This window comes from Brassica rapa, chromosome A06 (genome assembly GCF_000309985.2).
Source record: "Brassica rapa cultivar Chiifu-401-42 chromosome A06, CAAS_Brap_v3.01, whole genome shotgun sequence".
Taxonomy (NCBI): domain Eukaryota; kingdom Viridiplantae; phylum Streptophyta; class Magnoliopsida; order Brassicales; family Brassicaceae; genus Brassica; species Brassica rapa.
The window spans coordinates 6,790,670-6,806,840 of NC_024800.2; the positions used below are offsets into that span (position 1 = coordinate 6,790,670).

The following is a 16,171-nucleotide window of genomic DNA, read 5'->3' on the forward strand; positions in this document are numbered from 1 at the left end:
TAGCCACCAACCCAGCGTACACTTTGTGGAAACGCCAAGATCGGCTTCTATACTCAGCTCTCCTTGGAGCCATCTCGACATCCTTGCAGCCGATTCTGTCCACTGCTACCACTGCAGCAGAGATCTAGACCATTCTCTCTGACACATATGCTAAGCCGAGCCGTGCTCACTTCAAACAACTGAAGAATCAGCTCAAATACTGGAAGAAAGAAAACAAGACCGTTGATGAATATCTTCAAGGTCTGACTACGCGTTTTGATCAGATCGCACTACTTGGTAAACCACTCGACCATGAAGATCAAAGCGAGTATGTCATTGATGGGCTTCCAGACGAATACAAATCTGTCATAGATCAGATTGAAAGTCGAGACACTCCTCCATCTCTGACTGAGGTACATGAGCGCTTACTTAACCATGAGGTTAAGCTCCAAACCGTTGCTCCTCCATCACTCTCCACACCGGTGACCGCGAATGCGGCTACTTACAATGGTAACAAGCCGCATAATAACTCAAGGAACCAGAACCAGAACCGTTATGGAGGCTCAAACCGTCAAGGAACCCGTCAGACTCAAACATGGCAGCAGCAGAGCTTCAACAACCGCCAGGACACCAGAACCACTCGTGGCTACCAGGGGCGTTGCCAGATTTGCGGCGTCTACGGCCATAGTGCGAGGACATGCTCACAGCTCCAAAATCAGAGCGGCTCTGGAACTGGTTACACTGCGGCTCCTTGGCCACCTCGCGCGAACCTTGCTGCGGTGCCTCCGTATAACGCAAGCAACTGGATCCTCGATAGCGGCGCCACACATCACCTCACGAGTGATCTCAGCAACCTATCTCTTCATCAACCATACAACGGTGGCGAAGAGGTCACCATAGCCGACGGTAGTGGTCTTGCGATCTCGCATACTGGTTCTTCTATACTCCCTACTTCTTCTCAATCCCTAGCCTTACGAGATGTGTTATATGTTCCTAATGTTCATAAAAATCTCATCTCTGTTTACCGTTTATGCAACACTAACCAAGTATCTGTCGAATTCTTTCCGGCACATTTTCAGGTGAAGGATCTCAGCACGGGGGCGCGGTTGCTCCAAGGCAAAACTAAGAACGAACTTTACGAGTGGCCAATCCCTTCAACTCCCATCGCTTCCTATCATGCCTCACCATCACCCAAAACCTCTATTTCCTCTTGGCATTCGAGACTCGGTCATCCATCTACTCCTATTTTAAAGTCCATTGTTTCTCAATTTTCTTTACCCGTTGTTGATTCAGTTCAAAAACAGTTTGCTTGTTCTGATTGTCTCATGAATAAAACCCATAAATTGCCTTTTCATATAAACACTATCCACACAAAACAACCACTCGAATGTCTTTATAGTGATGTCTGGACCTCCCCTCTTCTCTCCACCGATCACTTCAAATACTACCTTATCTTTGTGGACCACTTCACTCGGTACACATGGTTTTACCCACTCAAAAATAAATCCCAAGTCCGTGAGACCTTCATTGCTTTCAAAGCTTTGGTTGAGAACAAGTTTAACACCAAGACCGTGACGCTATACTCGGATAATGGAGGAGAATATCTTGGCCTTAGACCTTATCTTGTTGCCAATGGTATATCTCATCTTACCTCACCGCCCCACACTCCTGAGCATAACGGTATAGCTGAACGGAAGCACCGTCATATTGTCGAGACTGGTCTCACATTGCTCAGCCAAGCGGCGGTTCCTAAGACCTACTGGCCGTACGCTTTTGCTACTGCAGTCATTCTCATAAACCGACTACCCTCTCCCGTGCTCAACAACACTTCTCCCTACGCCAAGCTTTTTCATCAACCGCCCAACTACAACATACTTCGCGTCTTTGGATGCTTATGTTTTCCGTGGCTGAGACCCTATGCAAAGACAAAACTTCATGATCGATCTTCACCTTGTGTCTTCATCGGGTACTCTCTCACTCAAAGCGCTTACTTGTGCTTGGAACCTACGACAGGCCGGATCTATACCTCTAGACACGTTCAGTTTGTCGAGGATTCTTATCCATACCGTCTCCCTCAACCCAAGCCATTATCTTCCCCGCAACCACAACCTCAAGAAACCACAGTCAACACTTTTCCCATAGCCTTACCCATACCCACTCGGCCACTCGTATCTACTAGTTCATCAGCGCCACCGGGCTCAGATCATCACCAGACAATGGCTCCATCACCATCACCGGTACACTCTGTACCAGAACAGAGGTCGTCTATCCCGAGCAATGCTTGTGGAGAACAGATGACTTCTGTCATGAATTCGACAGGTACGTCATCCTCACCCCCGGTCCCTAATTCCTCAAACCAGTTACCAAACTCAAATTCAAACCCACCAAATTCCCCTGTTCATTCCCCGAACCCAAGCTCATCATCATCCTCTCAAAACACAAATGCACAACCACCACCGAAACCTCCAAACCAACACCAGATGCGTACCCGAGCCAAGAATAACATTGTCAAGCCCAACTCTAAATACAACTTAACCGTCAACACCCGACCCATCATCCCTACCACAGTGAACCAGGCTATGCGAGATCCGAGATGGCGTAATGCTTGCACAGACGAGTTCAATGCTGTCACTCGAAACCACACGTTTGACTTGGTTCCTCCAGAACCGGGCCAGAATGTCATTGATACCAAATGGATTTTTACACTAAAATATCTTCCTAATGGTCAAATTGACAGGTACAAAGCTAGACTCGTGGCGCGTGGTTTCAATCAAAAGTATGGACTCGACTATGCTGAGACGTTTAGCCCGGTGATAAAATCCACTACTGTCCGGATTGTTCTTGAGCAGGCAGTAAGACGCGACTGGTGTATCCGTCAACTCGATGTTAACAATGCATTCTTGCAAGGCACTCTACAAGATGAAGTTTATGTGTCTCAACCTCCTGGTTTTGTTGATCAAGATAGGCCTCACCATGTCTGTCGCCTCCGGAAAGCTCTTTACGGTCTCAAACAAGCTCCACGAGCCTGGTATGAGGAACTGAAACACACATTACTTGCGGCTGGCTTCAGAAATTCAGTAGCTGATACATCGCTCTTTATCTACACAAATGGCGGTCATCAGGTTTTCATACTCTTCTATGTTGATGATATTGTTGTTACCGGAAGCAGCAACACGTTGGTTGATCAGATTATTCAGATGCTTGCCAACCGGTTCTCCATCAAAGATCTTGGTAACTTATCTTACTTTCTGGGCATCGAGGTTACTCGCACTTCGTCTGGGCTACATCTGATGCAGAGGAAATATATTCATGATCTACTCACCAAGACTAAGATGCTTGATGCTAAACATGTGTCTACTCCCTTGGCCGCGCATCCTAAGCTCACGCTCAACTCGGGTAACTCACTCACGAACCCGACAGATTATCGTATGGTTGTTGGAAGCTTACAATACCTCGCTTTTACGCGACCGGATATTGCTTATGCGGTGAATAAACTGTCACAATTCATGCATAAACCAAACGATGATCATTGGCAAGCCGCAAAGAGGCTTTTACGCTATCTGGCTGGTACTATTTCGCATGGTATATTCATCAGGAAAAACTCTCCTCTATCGCTTCATGCTTACTCGGACGCAGACTGGGCTGGTGATCCCGATGATTATATCCCCACAAATGCGTATATTCTCTATCTTGGCTCCACACCAATCTCATGGTCTGCGAAGAAACAGACTGGCGTTGCTAGATCAAGCACAGAGGCTGAATATCGTGCGGTTGCCAACACTGCCTCAGAACTTCAATGGGTCTGTTCGTTACTGTCTGAACTCGGCATTGTCTTGCCTGCTGCACCGGTCATTTACTGTGATAACGTCGGTGCCACTTACTTGTGTGCGAATCCCATTTTCCACTCCCGCATGAAACACGTCGCGTTAGACTATCATTTCATACGCAACAACGTGCAATCGGGGGCTCTGCGTGTAGCACATGTGTCTACTAGAGATCAACTTGCTGATGCTTTAACGAAACCGCTTCCGCGCTCAAGATTTCAAGAGTTATTTGGCAAGATTGGAGTTACAAGAGTACCTCCATCTTGAGGGGGCATGTAGAGTATATAAGGAAAGAGTAGTGTGTAAATATCTTAAGTACAAAACCCTACTCGTAATCTTGTATATATATCGTGTATCATGATATCAATAATATTATCATTCTCATAATACTTACGGCATTCTATCTCGACAAAAAGGATTTTTATCCTCAAAAGGGTAACAACAACATGATTCCAGAATCGAGTTTTAATTAAAAATATCGAGTAAAAAAAAATTTTGATTAATTCAGACTTTCGGATAATTTAATTTACAGATAGTTCTTTTAGATATTTGATTATTTATAAACTATATATAATTGGTATTTTAGGTATATAATTTGTGTTTCAGATATTCGGATATTTATTCGGTTGTCGGCTTAATTTTGTTTTTTTTTTTGTTTTAGAAATACAGTAAAATCTCTATAAATTAATAATATCTATAAATTAATAAATTTTACCGGTTCCAACTTAGGCTAGTTTAGAATTTGGCACAAACTGATAAAATAATAATTCTTTAGAAAATTTTATGTAAATATATGGTCCCATTAAAATTATAAATTAATAGTTTATTATTTTATATAAGTAATAACTTATTATTATATTATTTATTTTATATTCACAATGAAATCATCTCTATATTTTCTTAGCACTTAATATATTTTTGATGAGATTTGATAATATTATATCTAAAACCACATTTAAATTACATGCAATATATATTATATACACCAAATAATACAATAAAATTAATCTACGTTGCATGGAAGTTTCATCAGACATCCGCTTCCCGCTTTGGAACCGGAATCGGAATCAGAACCTCTTGGAAGCTTACGGAATCTCGCTTCCAAAACGCTTCTAGAATATATTATTTAAAAACACGCTTAAAAGTTACTATTCCATTTTGGAGTTACGCTTCCATTTAAAAATCACAATGTCATAAATAAATAAAAATAAATCATTTTTGGTTTATATGAAGTCTAAATTTAATAGTAATAAAATAGAGAGAATAGAAATATACAAGTATTCAACCTCTGTCATTCTCCGGGTATAAACTATCTATCTTTAAGACTTTGCTGTTTCTCTTCCACTCAGTACCCTACCATCTCTGCCATCTGGGGTGGGTGTTTTGCTTCTCTAGGCGATGAATCAGACGAAAGCAGTCTAAACTGAGATTTGAAATAACTCAAAATGGTGTAAGAACGTGAAAGTTATAAGCGGGAGATCTGGTCCGTTGATCTGTCATTTGAAAAATATAATTTTCATAATTTACTAATGTATCAATATGTCTATTTAATTACCTAATATGGAAAGTCTTAATTGAGAGAGAGAGAGAGAGAGAGAGAGAGAGAGAGAGAGAGAGAGAGAGAGAGAGAGAGAGAGAGAGAGAGAGAGAGAGAGAGAGAGAGAGAGAGAGAGAGAGAGAGAGAGAGAGAGAGAGAGAGAGAGGAGAGAGAGAGAGAGAGAGAGAGATTCTTGTCTTTTCCCCCATAAAACATAAGGAGTTCCGGCGATGATGTATGATTCGAGCTCCGGTGATGATGATTCGAGCTCCGGCAATGACGACTCGAGTTCCAGCGATGACGATTCGAGCTCTGGTGTTGTTTTGATTTGGTTTTCTCTTTTTATTACACACAACTATGAATTGCTTTATTATAATGTGATATTTCTTGTTTAAGTTGATTGGTTTTGTTTTCAGTATTGTGAAGTGGTGTTTTTCTTAAATTAAATTTGGTTACAGTGGTGTTGTTTAGGAGAAAAGTTACTTGTATTAAACGTCACTTGTATAATTTGGTAAAGTGATTCACGATTTTCTTTGCAATCCAAATAATTAAAAAGTGAGATGGTTTGTTGAAGACATAAAACACTTGAGCCAACTTATTACAAAGATAACAACTCAATCAGATTCAAACTCAACAAAAGCTTATGCTGATAACAAAAGAAGGCTTTTAACTCAAGAACGCAAGCACAAACGGAGCTTTGTGGCATTGATTTTGATAAGTCTTTAGTGAAGTTAAATGAGCTCTCTTCAATTCTCTTACACAACTCTTATACTTGAGCATTCATGAAAAAAACTGTAGTAGGTGGTTTGATAAGGAGGCGTCCCGCAGAACGGCCCGCGAAAACCTATATATTTTGCAGTACGGGTTTGGGCCGATATTTTGAAGACCGCAGTCCACGCGGGATAGGTCCGCTGTAATCCGCTCGACAACAACCCATCCCGTTTGACATCTCTAATCCAAAGTCATATGTCTTCACGATGAGACCTTCTCAAAATTGATTTTATTTATTTAAATAGCCGCGTTCAGGCGACTACGTGATCAACGCTCCATGCCATGTGGGCGACGTGTCATAGATTATAAATAAATAATTGTATGTATACGATAATAAATGGCGCTTCTCAATTAGTGTCCAACGTTTTAAATACAGCCATCTTCGTGCAGACCGACGAACTGAGAGTTTCTTCTTCATCCTCACCGAGAAATCTCTGTGGCGTTTTGCCGGAGAACTTATAGTGGTTTCTATCTTACTCAAAAGGTAATTTCAGTAACTCATCTCTGTTTTGATTTTATTTTTATTCATGGAGATCTTGCGTTGACTTTTTTCCGAACTTTGCGATCTCCAATTTACATGTTAAATATCAGAATTAGGAATTAGACATGGATAGCGAAACCTCTGTCAAAGAGAATCAAAGGAACTTCGACAGGCTAAGCAATCTACCTGATTCGTTGCTATGCAAGATACTCTCTGACTTCTCCACCAAGGAATCGGTTCGCACCAGCGTTTTATCAAAACGTTGGAGAAATCTCTGGTTGAATGTTCCAGTACTGGACCTAGATACTAGAACATTCTCAGATGATGATGTCTTTGTGAGTATCATGGATAGGCTTTGTTCTGAAAATGAGCAACGATTTGAGAGATTCAAACTGATATATCAGTTATACGAGCATGATGAATCTCGTTTCGAGTCTTGGATCGATGCTGTGACTGGGCGTAGGATTCTTCATCTCAATGTTTATAATGAGTTTGACGATGATGATACGTTAGTTAAGATGCCTCCATCTCTCTATTCATGTGAGAGATTGGTCAACTTGAGTCTCCGCTGCGTGTTCTTGGATCATCCTGAATCTGTAACGTTGCCTTGTGTCAAGATTATTCATCTAGAGAAGGTTATATACGCTTGTGATTCGACTCTGGAGACTTTAATATCAAGCTGTCATGTTCTTGAAGAGTTAACCATAGTCAGTGACTACAATGATTCTCTGGAAGCTGTGCGTGTGCGTTCCCAGTCACTAAAGAGCTTCAGTATAGATTGTGAGCGTGACGAAAGTGAAGGTCATGTTGTGGCAATTGATGCTCCAAGACTTGAGTGTATGACTCTTAATGATCACAGGTCTGATAGCTTCATAATACACAGTATTGGTCCCTCGGCAAAGGTAAACATTGATGTTAGCTTTAATGGGGAAGATGATGAGCCACTGGAACCAGATGACTCTTCCAAGATTACTATGCTCAGTAAATTTCTAACCGGGTTATCTACCGTCAGCCACATGACCATCTCTGCTGACACTCTAAATGTATGTATATACATGGTTGATTCATTTACAAGAGCATTACGTTTGTACAATTTCATTTATCACATCTCAGTGAACTCATGTCTTTTTTTTCCTCGATGCACAGATTATTCATGATTACTGTGAAATGGAACAGCTACCTAAGTTCTCCAACTTGTCTTACTTGGAAGCTCGCTTCCAAGACACTAAGTGGGAGATGCTACCAGCCCTCCTTGAGAGTTGCCCAAATCTACACTCCGTCATCTTGGTGCGTCTACTCTCACGTAAACCACACTGAGATTTATTATGATAACTCTTAAATCAAACTCCTCACTGTTTATATTTTTTTTTTCCAGGAATTTGATTGTCTTACGAAGACAGAGCAGGTTGATCTTTCATTAGTGCCACAATGTTTCAAATCATCTCTTGAGTTTGTTCAGCTGAAGACAATTGATGGTGTTGACATGAGAAAGAATGAGACACCACTCAGGGGAACACCAAGTAAGATGAAATTAGCAAAATACTTTCTAGAGAATGGTGCAGCTCTCAAGAAACTGACTCTAAGGGAGAGTTTTTGTACCATCATCAACCAAATCAAATCTATTCCAAGACTGACTAAGGGGTGTGAAGTTGTCATGGATTAGTTGAGCCAGCTTTGTGTTCTTGCTATATTGTTCTCGTTGTGCTTTGTTAAAAATCACTTTTTCTTTCTTATTTCGTCGTATGCATTGTTTATTTTTTGGTTTTCAAGTTGGAGGAAGATATTATTGACTTGTCTCAACACATACCATTTTTATTCGCGATGAAAGGACGATCAAGGCTTATTTGGATCATGGATGTTATTTGTGTTTTCCTTTTTCCCTTCTTAAATTTATCATTATATAATAAAACAGTCATAAGTTCTACAAATATTACCAGATCTTAGTTTTAGATTTCTGTATTGCTCAAAACTATTTAAAATTACACAAAGTCTCTAAATCCTATCAATATCCAACTAAAATTCAAATCTACGATTCCATAATCTCATTCTTAGGAAGTGTCCAAATCTAAAATCTCTTGTCATGGTTAATATTTCTCTTGTTAACCAACTAAACTAACCTTAGATTCTGAACCTGTCACATATACAGTATACTAACTTGTCTTCTTTGGTTCTCTGTACTTTGCAGGAGTTCTAAATTATAATTATGGAATAATTTTTTTCATTGTGTCTATCATCGCTTGTGTTTGTTGAGGTAAGAGAAAAATATATGGAGGATATGAAGAAACTGGGAGTTATTTTATGGCTAATTCAACAACCCTCAAGAGATTCACGCTCCATTTAGAATAGATAGGGGAACAAATTATGTGATCCTCAACGAGCTCTTTGCAATGGCAAGAAAATCTATCACGTGTGAAGTTGTTGTTCAACCACATGTATGTTTTCACTAGATCTTTCAGTTAATAGAGGTATGTTTAGTAACGTCTTTTTTATAACATATACTGTAGCCCACGGATAAGATTTAGCAAAATCTCTAATAATTAGTTTACCCAAAAAAAAGATCTAGCTATAAGCACACAAAAGTCCAACAATAAAAAGCAGTCACATAATACTGAATAGTGAAGACACCAACCACTAGGACCAGATCCAATTTGGTAAAGACAAAAATGATTTGAATGAGTTAAACCCTTTAACAAAAAAATAATACTGAATAGTGAATACTAATAAACCACACTAATAATGAGCCACTCTTCAACTATGAATATGACAATAATAGCAATTTATTAAGTTGTGGTCTCTTACAGAACATATTTTCTTAGTCAGGAACTAAATAAGACATATATAAGAAATTGATCATGAGAAAAAAATTGTTTCCTTTTTTTTCTTATTTTATAATGTTTAAAGTAAAAAAAAATTAGAAAAAAAAATCGTAAAAAAATTGAATGCTTTTCTCCACAAAATATACATTTCTTTGTCATATAAACTCAATTTTGCTATTGTTATATTATTGCTAAATTATATATATGCGGAATCACAATACCAAAATGTTACTTTCGTTTTGTAACTATGTACTATCAGAAGAATGAAAGGTGAGAAATGTCTTGGTATGCTGTTCTTGGAGAAACAAGAGCACAAACACATATTTATCAACTAGTTGCAATCATGAACACTGTATTGTGTATATATACGAACTCACCAGCTTAGTTCATATGTGCCTAACCCAAATTACCATTGAACTAGATCCACTCTTTTTCTGTCTTTATATAGAGATCCACTCTATCATTCATTCACACAGAAACATACTTACCAAATCTAAAAAATAAAGCCAAAACTTTTATTTCTTCATTAAATAATTAATCTCTAATATTATCAAATCAGTTATACGGAATGGCACATCCAAGGATCCCCATTTCAACTATTTCCTTATTGCTTTGTATTGTAGGTTTTGTTTCGCAATCTTGTGAAGCTAGAAAGGTTGTAATGCCTTACGACGCAAGCAATGGATTGTTTCTTAGTGTTTTACCAAAGGGCAATGTGCCACCTTCGGGTCCAAGCGACAACGGTCACACTTCTCCGCCTAAGGATTATTCCGATCAACATATGGTTCAGGGAAACTCCGCGGAGATTTACCGCCAACTAGGATCGGTCCCTAGCCCCGGCGTTGGTAATTAGGCACATTATATCACCGACTTATATTGTCGATCTCATTTCATAATATTATCATATATTGTAAGTCGTCTAAAGATTAATGTTTGTGTGTCTTCATAAAATGATATGGTGCCGGCTATATATTGAAATAGTTGTGTTTATGTGTGATCTGTAGTTGAGTAATAAAACCACTATCTTACACTTGTAATATGTCTATGTGTGTGTTGGCATATGGTATCGTACATGTATGTAAAGAGATCTAAAACTGAAAAAAAAAACCTTTTTAAATGATATTGTTCATGATTTTTTTTATTTTTCGAGTGCTATAGTTTACAAAGTCCATTTGTGGCCATATTTACATTACATCATTTCTAGCTAGTAGTGTAATAGTTAAGCTTACAGTATAAGTTCACAAATTTAATTAAGTCCAAAGGTTATAGTAATTACTAAAGACTTTAAGGAACAAGTTTTTAACGAAAGAAAGAAAGATTCAGGACCATCCGATTACACATATATAAACATGAACATTTGACTAGTGCCCACTATGACTAGTGCCCACTATAATCGAGATAATATAAATAGGTTGCGTTTGCGTACGTAAACTAAATTCACCAGTAAGGACGCTAATGGTATAATCCTATAGCTTTTAAAGTGAATAAGCTTTGCTTTGGCACCTTTCTGGACAAAAGTTTATGAATTGACAACAATCGAGAAATATTTGTCTAGTTTACGTAAGATAAGAGACGTCTTCCTCTGACCTGTTGACGTTTTTCTTCTATGCATAGATTCAGAATTTGAAAAAGAGAAGAAAAAGGAAAATGAAAAAGACATGCAATAATATAATTAGGAACACCATTATTGCTTATCTCCGGGATTATACTATTTAAGGACTAACTTTTCGTCATGAAGCTTCTCTCGGTTTCCTCTTTTGTATTTTTTTTTAATAAGTTTAACTAATCAACTAGTAAAGATGGAGCCGCTTATTACACATTCAACTTAGATAGTTAAACTCAGGTTTCTTACATAAAATCAGGAAAATCCTATGGATTTCATATGTAACATCATGTTAGATTAACGTGCCATCAACTTTGGAAAAAAATCCATGTGTGATGATTTTGACGTGACAAAATTTTACATGTATCTGTCGAGTTTAAGTATAATCCAAAAGTAAGTGTCAATTTAGATTCTATGGCATTGCTATTGTTAGAGCATCATTATCAGTGGTCCCATGTTTTGGTCCTTAGAATCTTTTTTCTTTTTGCTTTTTGGTTTTAAAAAAAAAAAAAAAAAAAAAAAAAAAAATTAAACTTATAGCGGGCCGCCACGTGTTGTGGGGCCCGCAAATAGTGTTAAGGACTCAATGCAAAAGTTCCTTAAACTGGGACATTATGGCACAGTCATTAAGAAAAGGTGGTGGGGCCCACGCTTAAGGACTCTCCCACCACCACCGATAATGTTGGCCTTATATCAAAGGTTGACTTATGTTGTCAGATAAACGTGGTTCCGAATAAAGTCGTTTTAAGAATAGTGTTTGTCATGCACTATACATATAAATCTTGGTAAATTTGCATTATTCTAGATTTGTTTAGAAACTTGTAAACTACGTTACTTTCATTATCAGCATGTGAATCGTACCAATGTGACTTTTTTCATAACATCGTTGCGTCTTAACTTAGAACAACAAACCCATTAATTTCACTTCATTTTCTATGATTTGTTACGACGAGAAAGGTGAAAAAAATATTTACAAAAGGAATCTAATTCTTCTATTTTTTTTGTAATTGATATATCTAATTCTTCTATAAGATTTTTGGTTTTGACACCATTACAATTAAAAATCCAAAATGTGTGTGAGCCAAAACGTTGAACAATGAACCGGAAGTTAACCAGCTTCGGTTCTCATAAAAAGCCGACAAGCTTTATACAATACATGAAATTAAAAACGTAATTTCTCTAGCCGGAGTTACAAATCACGGTTAAGGTTATTTACTGACGTGAGCCAGAATCCTATTGATGAGAGCATCTTTCTTCCCGCTGAGGGGAAGATTGTTGGCAGTCAAGTATGTCTTCAGCTCCACAACCGTCAAGTCTTTAAGCTAAACAGAGAAAACAAAAACGTTGAGATCATCAAGCAGAGATCTAAAAGGGGATTATATAAACGCAAACCAATGTTAAAGGTGATGGTTTCACCTTCCCGGTTTTTGCAAGCTCGACAAAGTCATAGTCTCCTGCATCTGCAGCTTTTCGCTTTCTTGATTTTTCCTTTGCCCCTGAGTCACTTTCTTCCTCAGAGTCATCACCGTAAATAGACTCTTTAAATTCTTCTACTGCTTTTACAACTCCAGGTCTGCAAGGGAAAAAAAAAACAGGAATCAGTAGTTAAGATTCCAATTTTTTTTTTTTTTGTGTTTGGGGGACTTATGTATGGAATTACAAAACAGAGTTTCTTTTAAAAAGTTGTAACCTGTTCATTCCTCCTTCGTCAGGAAGAGTCTCATCTCTTGTTTCTCCAAGCTGGTCTTCATCCAATGCAATGGCTTGCAACATCGCGTAGTGTCTCTGTAAAGCTGTAACAAAGAGAGACTTTCAAAAGCAGCAGCTCAGAACAACTAATGGAATCAAGACTAGTGATGCGTTGAACATACCGGGATTAGCAAATTGGCAAACAGAAAAGTCCTTTAACTCTAGGCGTCGCATTAGAGCTGATGCCTTTTTGAGCTGATCTTCTGATGCTCGAGGAGCAGCTACACCAGGTTTTGAATGCAACTGACCAAATACCCCCATCAACTAGTCAGAACTTAACATACATTGAATAATTTTGGAACCAATTAACTTTTCAAAAAAGGTTTTCTTTCTTCTTGCCTCTTCGATATCTCTAATATCATTAGCATATGGAAGGTATATCATATTCATCCCTGGTGGCTCCACTTGACCACCATCACTCTCTATTTCATCCTGTTCAGGTTTAAGAAAAAAATATTTGAGTAGGTTCTTAAATAAAGCAAAATTAATAAAAATAAAAATGATATATAGTCATGTGGAAGAAAGCTCTTAGGATAGTTTTCTCACCTGAGCAACAAGTGCAACCAATCTAGGAGGTGTCGTACCACCATAAAAGGCAACAGCAAAACTGTAACACAAGAGGATACAGTGACCACAGGTTAGTATACCAGAGAGTTATATTCAACTTTATAGATTAATATATCTAATAGACTCACCGTCCAAGCTGTATCATGGATCTATGCAAGGCAATGAATGCACGAGTGCTCCCAATAACTTCCTGCATCAGTTAAATATATCAAAAGCTATGAGTCCCCAAGTTAACAACAAAGCAAAACAAACATAATCTTTGGGGAGCAGGTAACCTTATCGCTTGGATAGAGAAAGGTAGAAGGCTTCATGTTGTGATAATCTTTGAGGCAACTAAGAGGCTTGAACCCCAGCAGTCTTAAATGTCCAGTTGATATCTTTTTTAGTTCGGATAGCTCTGCCGCTGTAAACATGACATCCCGACTAGAAAGAAGAAATGATAATTAAAGCCAACTACTTGACAGGACACAACTAACGTTTCTTTGGTTAAGAGGAAATAAATCAGGGTGCTATTTCAGATGCTCACTTCATGTAAGGCTGGATCCGTTGAATAGGTTCTTGCATTATCGCACCAGTGTCCGCACAAACATATGATCTTTCCACCTGCAGAAGCAAGACCGCACATGGTGTCTAAAAACATCTACGAAAGGTAGATCTGATAGATAGCTAAATAACAAACATTGATGTCAAGTAGAATTCTTGATTCATAACAAAAGAACTCAACTGAAATGGAGCATCTCTGTCAGATTACCTTTATAGGAAGATTAGTAGTAGAGTCAAGCCAGGTTATGGTTCCAGGAGTAGCAGGACGGAGTAAAGCATAACCATTCAGTTCAATAGAAACACCATCACATATCATAAACGTTATTCGTTTTGCTATTCTCTTGGCAAGTACACGCTTCTTCAGTTGATCCTTCATGTCCTCTAACCTGACAATTTTAGATGCATTTCATCAATAATAAGACAACCAATCACATGGTTATCTATGAATCCAAATTCAAAAAAAAAACTGCTTCTGTCTGAATGTAGTACTTTGATGCTTAAGCAACGGAATAACACAAACCCATTGGAATTTCAACAGGCAATAAAGAAATAAAAAACATACTTCTGACCAACTGATGGCATGAACTCCGTAAGCTCATCACCATTTAATCCAATTAAATCCTGAAAATATTTTAAAATTTATAATACACCTCCCAGTTTTATGAGGTCAAGTTAAGAATTAGATGGTTAAAGATGAACCTTGTAGAAGAGAGAGATATCGAATTGCTTATCAGGGTGACTGAGGGGAAGAAGCTCGATTGAGATGCCAAGGTCTTGTGCATCCTTCAGGAATCACCAAAAAGCAGAAAAAAAGTAAACCAACTAAACTTCTATATGATTAGGGTGGCTGAGGAGAAAGAGATCTCTTTTAGATATATTTCGCTGTAAACCATATCTAAGTGAGGGTTGGAAGTAAACTACCTTAGCTCTCTGCAATGTAGTCCTTGTCATATCCTCTTTTACAGAAATCCTCATACTCCCAAAAGGATCATCTTCATTGGTAAACAGAAATATGCGCTTATCTGCTGTCTTTGAAGATCTTAAGGAAAAATTGTTTACAGAACACAATACCAATACAGTGATCAGGACATCAGGTCATACAGAAAATTGTAATGCATATCACAAACATGTTACAAAGTCGATTAATGAAGCTTAGATGGGTTACCCTTTGCGCAGTAGTGCTTGTGCAACCCAAAGAGCACTATAAAGAGAATTCTCCCGAGAATCTGAGACTATACCATTTTGACTCCCAATATCTTTTATGAATGATTCTGCACCCAAAATACATTAACACATTTCCCCTTAGATTTTTCTGTGTGAACAAACGCATACCACCAAACAACAAAGTGAATAACTCTTGTTCAGCACAAATCAGTTGAATATCTACCATATAGATCTCAGACGCTGAAACCTTGCTCAACCATACTAGATTTTAATTCTAACATTAATGTCTTTGGTATTATAAAAGAAAGGTTAAATCTTGTATGATAAAAGTGTAGATAAAAAATGTATCCAAGCAACTACCTTCAATGAGATCAAAGTCTTTAATCAGCCTAGCTGTTGGACGGTCAATACACTCTCTTTGTGGAACATTAAAAACATAAACACCATTCAGGTCTTGAAGATTCTTCTTTTCACGCTGCAAGTTGACAACAAAATCCAAGAAAACAAATCCAAGTGAATAAACAAAAAAAGAAAGAAAACAATAAAAACACTGTGTTCTTCCAAGAACTCACAGTGTTAAAGAAGCATATTGCAATTTCATCATTAGAACGGTTGATAATATGAGACTTGAGTGACTGAGCAATGCAACTAACAGCAATGTGAAAATGGCTTTCTTGTTTCTCATCCTCCTGTCAAAACAAATTGCATAAGCCACACAGACTATAGGGAAAGAATCGATTTTTATTAGTTTAAATAATGTAAACTTACAGAGGGGCAAGTAGAGCTGAACATTTTGGGAGAAGCGTCGATTAGATAGACTACAAACTCTTTGGAAGCTTCTTTTTCCTGCAAAACAAAACAGAACATAAACACTCAATAAACCAAACAGCAATTTATTAGGGTTTCTGTTTTTTATTTATTTATCTACTGAAACTCGAAGAAGAGAGAAGCAAAGTCAAAAACCTGGAAGAATTGGCTTTCTGGGTCTTCGTCTTCATCTCTGAAAACATCTTCTGGGTCAAGTTCCATCTTCTCTCACAAGAATGGAATCACAGGAGTAATTGCTGTTGACCTCCGCAATGCAAAATGTTCAAAGGGGTTTTAGAAAAGAACAATAAAGTTCGTCCTTTTTTTTGT

General features: G+C 38.0%; 3 protein-coding genes across 3 annotated transcripts; 2 read left to right on the forward strand and 1 right to left on the reverse strand.

Moving 5' to 3' along the window:
• Positions 1-5,479: 5,479 nt before the first annotated feature.
• On the forward strand, positions 5,480-9,139 carry LOC103872482 (F-box/FBD/LRR-repeat protein At1g16930). The gene is made up of 3 exons (XM_033272459.1): positions 5,480-7,635; positions 7,739-7,879; positions 7,968-9,139. Exons 1-3 carry the CDS (start codon positions 6,718-6,720, stop codon positions 8,253-8,255), a joined length of 1,347 nt encoding a protein of 448 aa, XP_033128350.1. The 5' UTR covers positions 5,480-6,717; the 3' UTR covers positions 8,256-9,139.
• Positions 9,140-9,243: 104 nt separating this feature from the next.
• On the forward strand, positions 9,244-11,327 carry LOC103872483 (precursor of CEP13). The gene has a single exon (XM_033272460.1). It carries the CDS (start codon positions 9,977-9,979, stop codon positions 10,259-10,261), a length of 285 nt encoding a protein of 94 aa, XP_033128351.1. The 5' UTR covers positions 9,244-9,976; the 3' UTR covers positions 10,262-11,327.
• A 671-nt stretch (positions 11,328-11,998) lies between these two features.
• On the reverse strand, positions 11,999-16,143 carry LOC103872484 (ATP-dependent DNA helicase 2 subunit KU70). Its single transcript, XM_009150886.3, has 18 exons — positions 15,998-16,143; positions 15,803-15,880; positions 15,607-15,723; positions 15,395-15,509; positions 15,036-15,141; positions 14,792-14,909; positions 14,570-14,653; positions 14,433-14,491; positions 14,079-14,256; positions 13,854-13,930; positions 13,603-13,750; positions 13,456-13,517; positions 13,307-13,367; positions 13,100-13,192; positions 12,883-13,003; positions 12,702-12,804; positions 12,428-12,584; positions 11,999-12,333 (listed from the first exon to the last, which is right to left on the reverse strand). Exons 1-18 carry the CDS (start codon positions 16,061-16,063, stop codon positions 12,220-12,222), a joined length of 1,857 nt encoding a protein of 618 aa, XP_009149134.1. The 5' UTR covers positions 16,064-16,143; the 3' UTR covers positions 11,999-12,219.
• Positions 16,144-16,171: the final 28 nt, after the last annotated feature.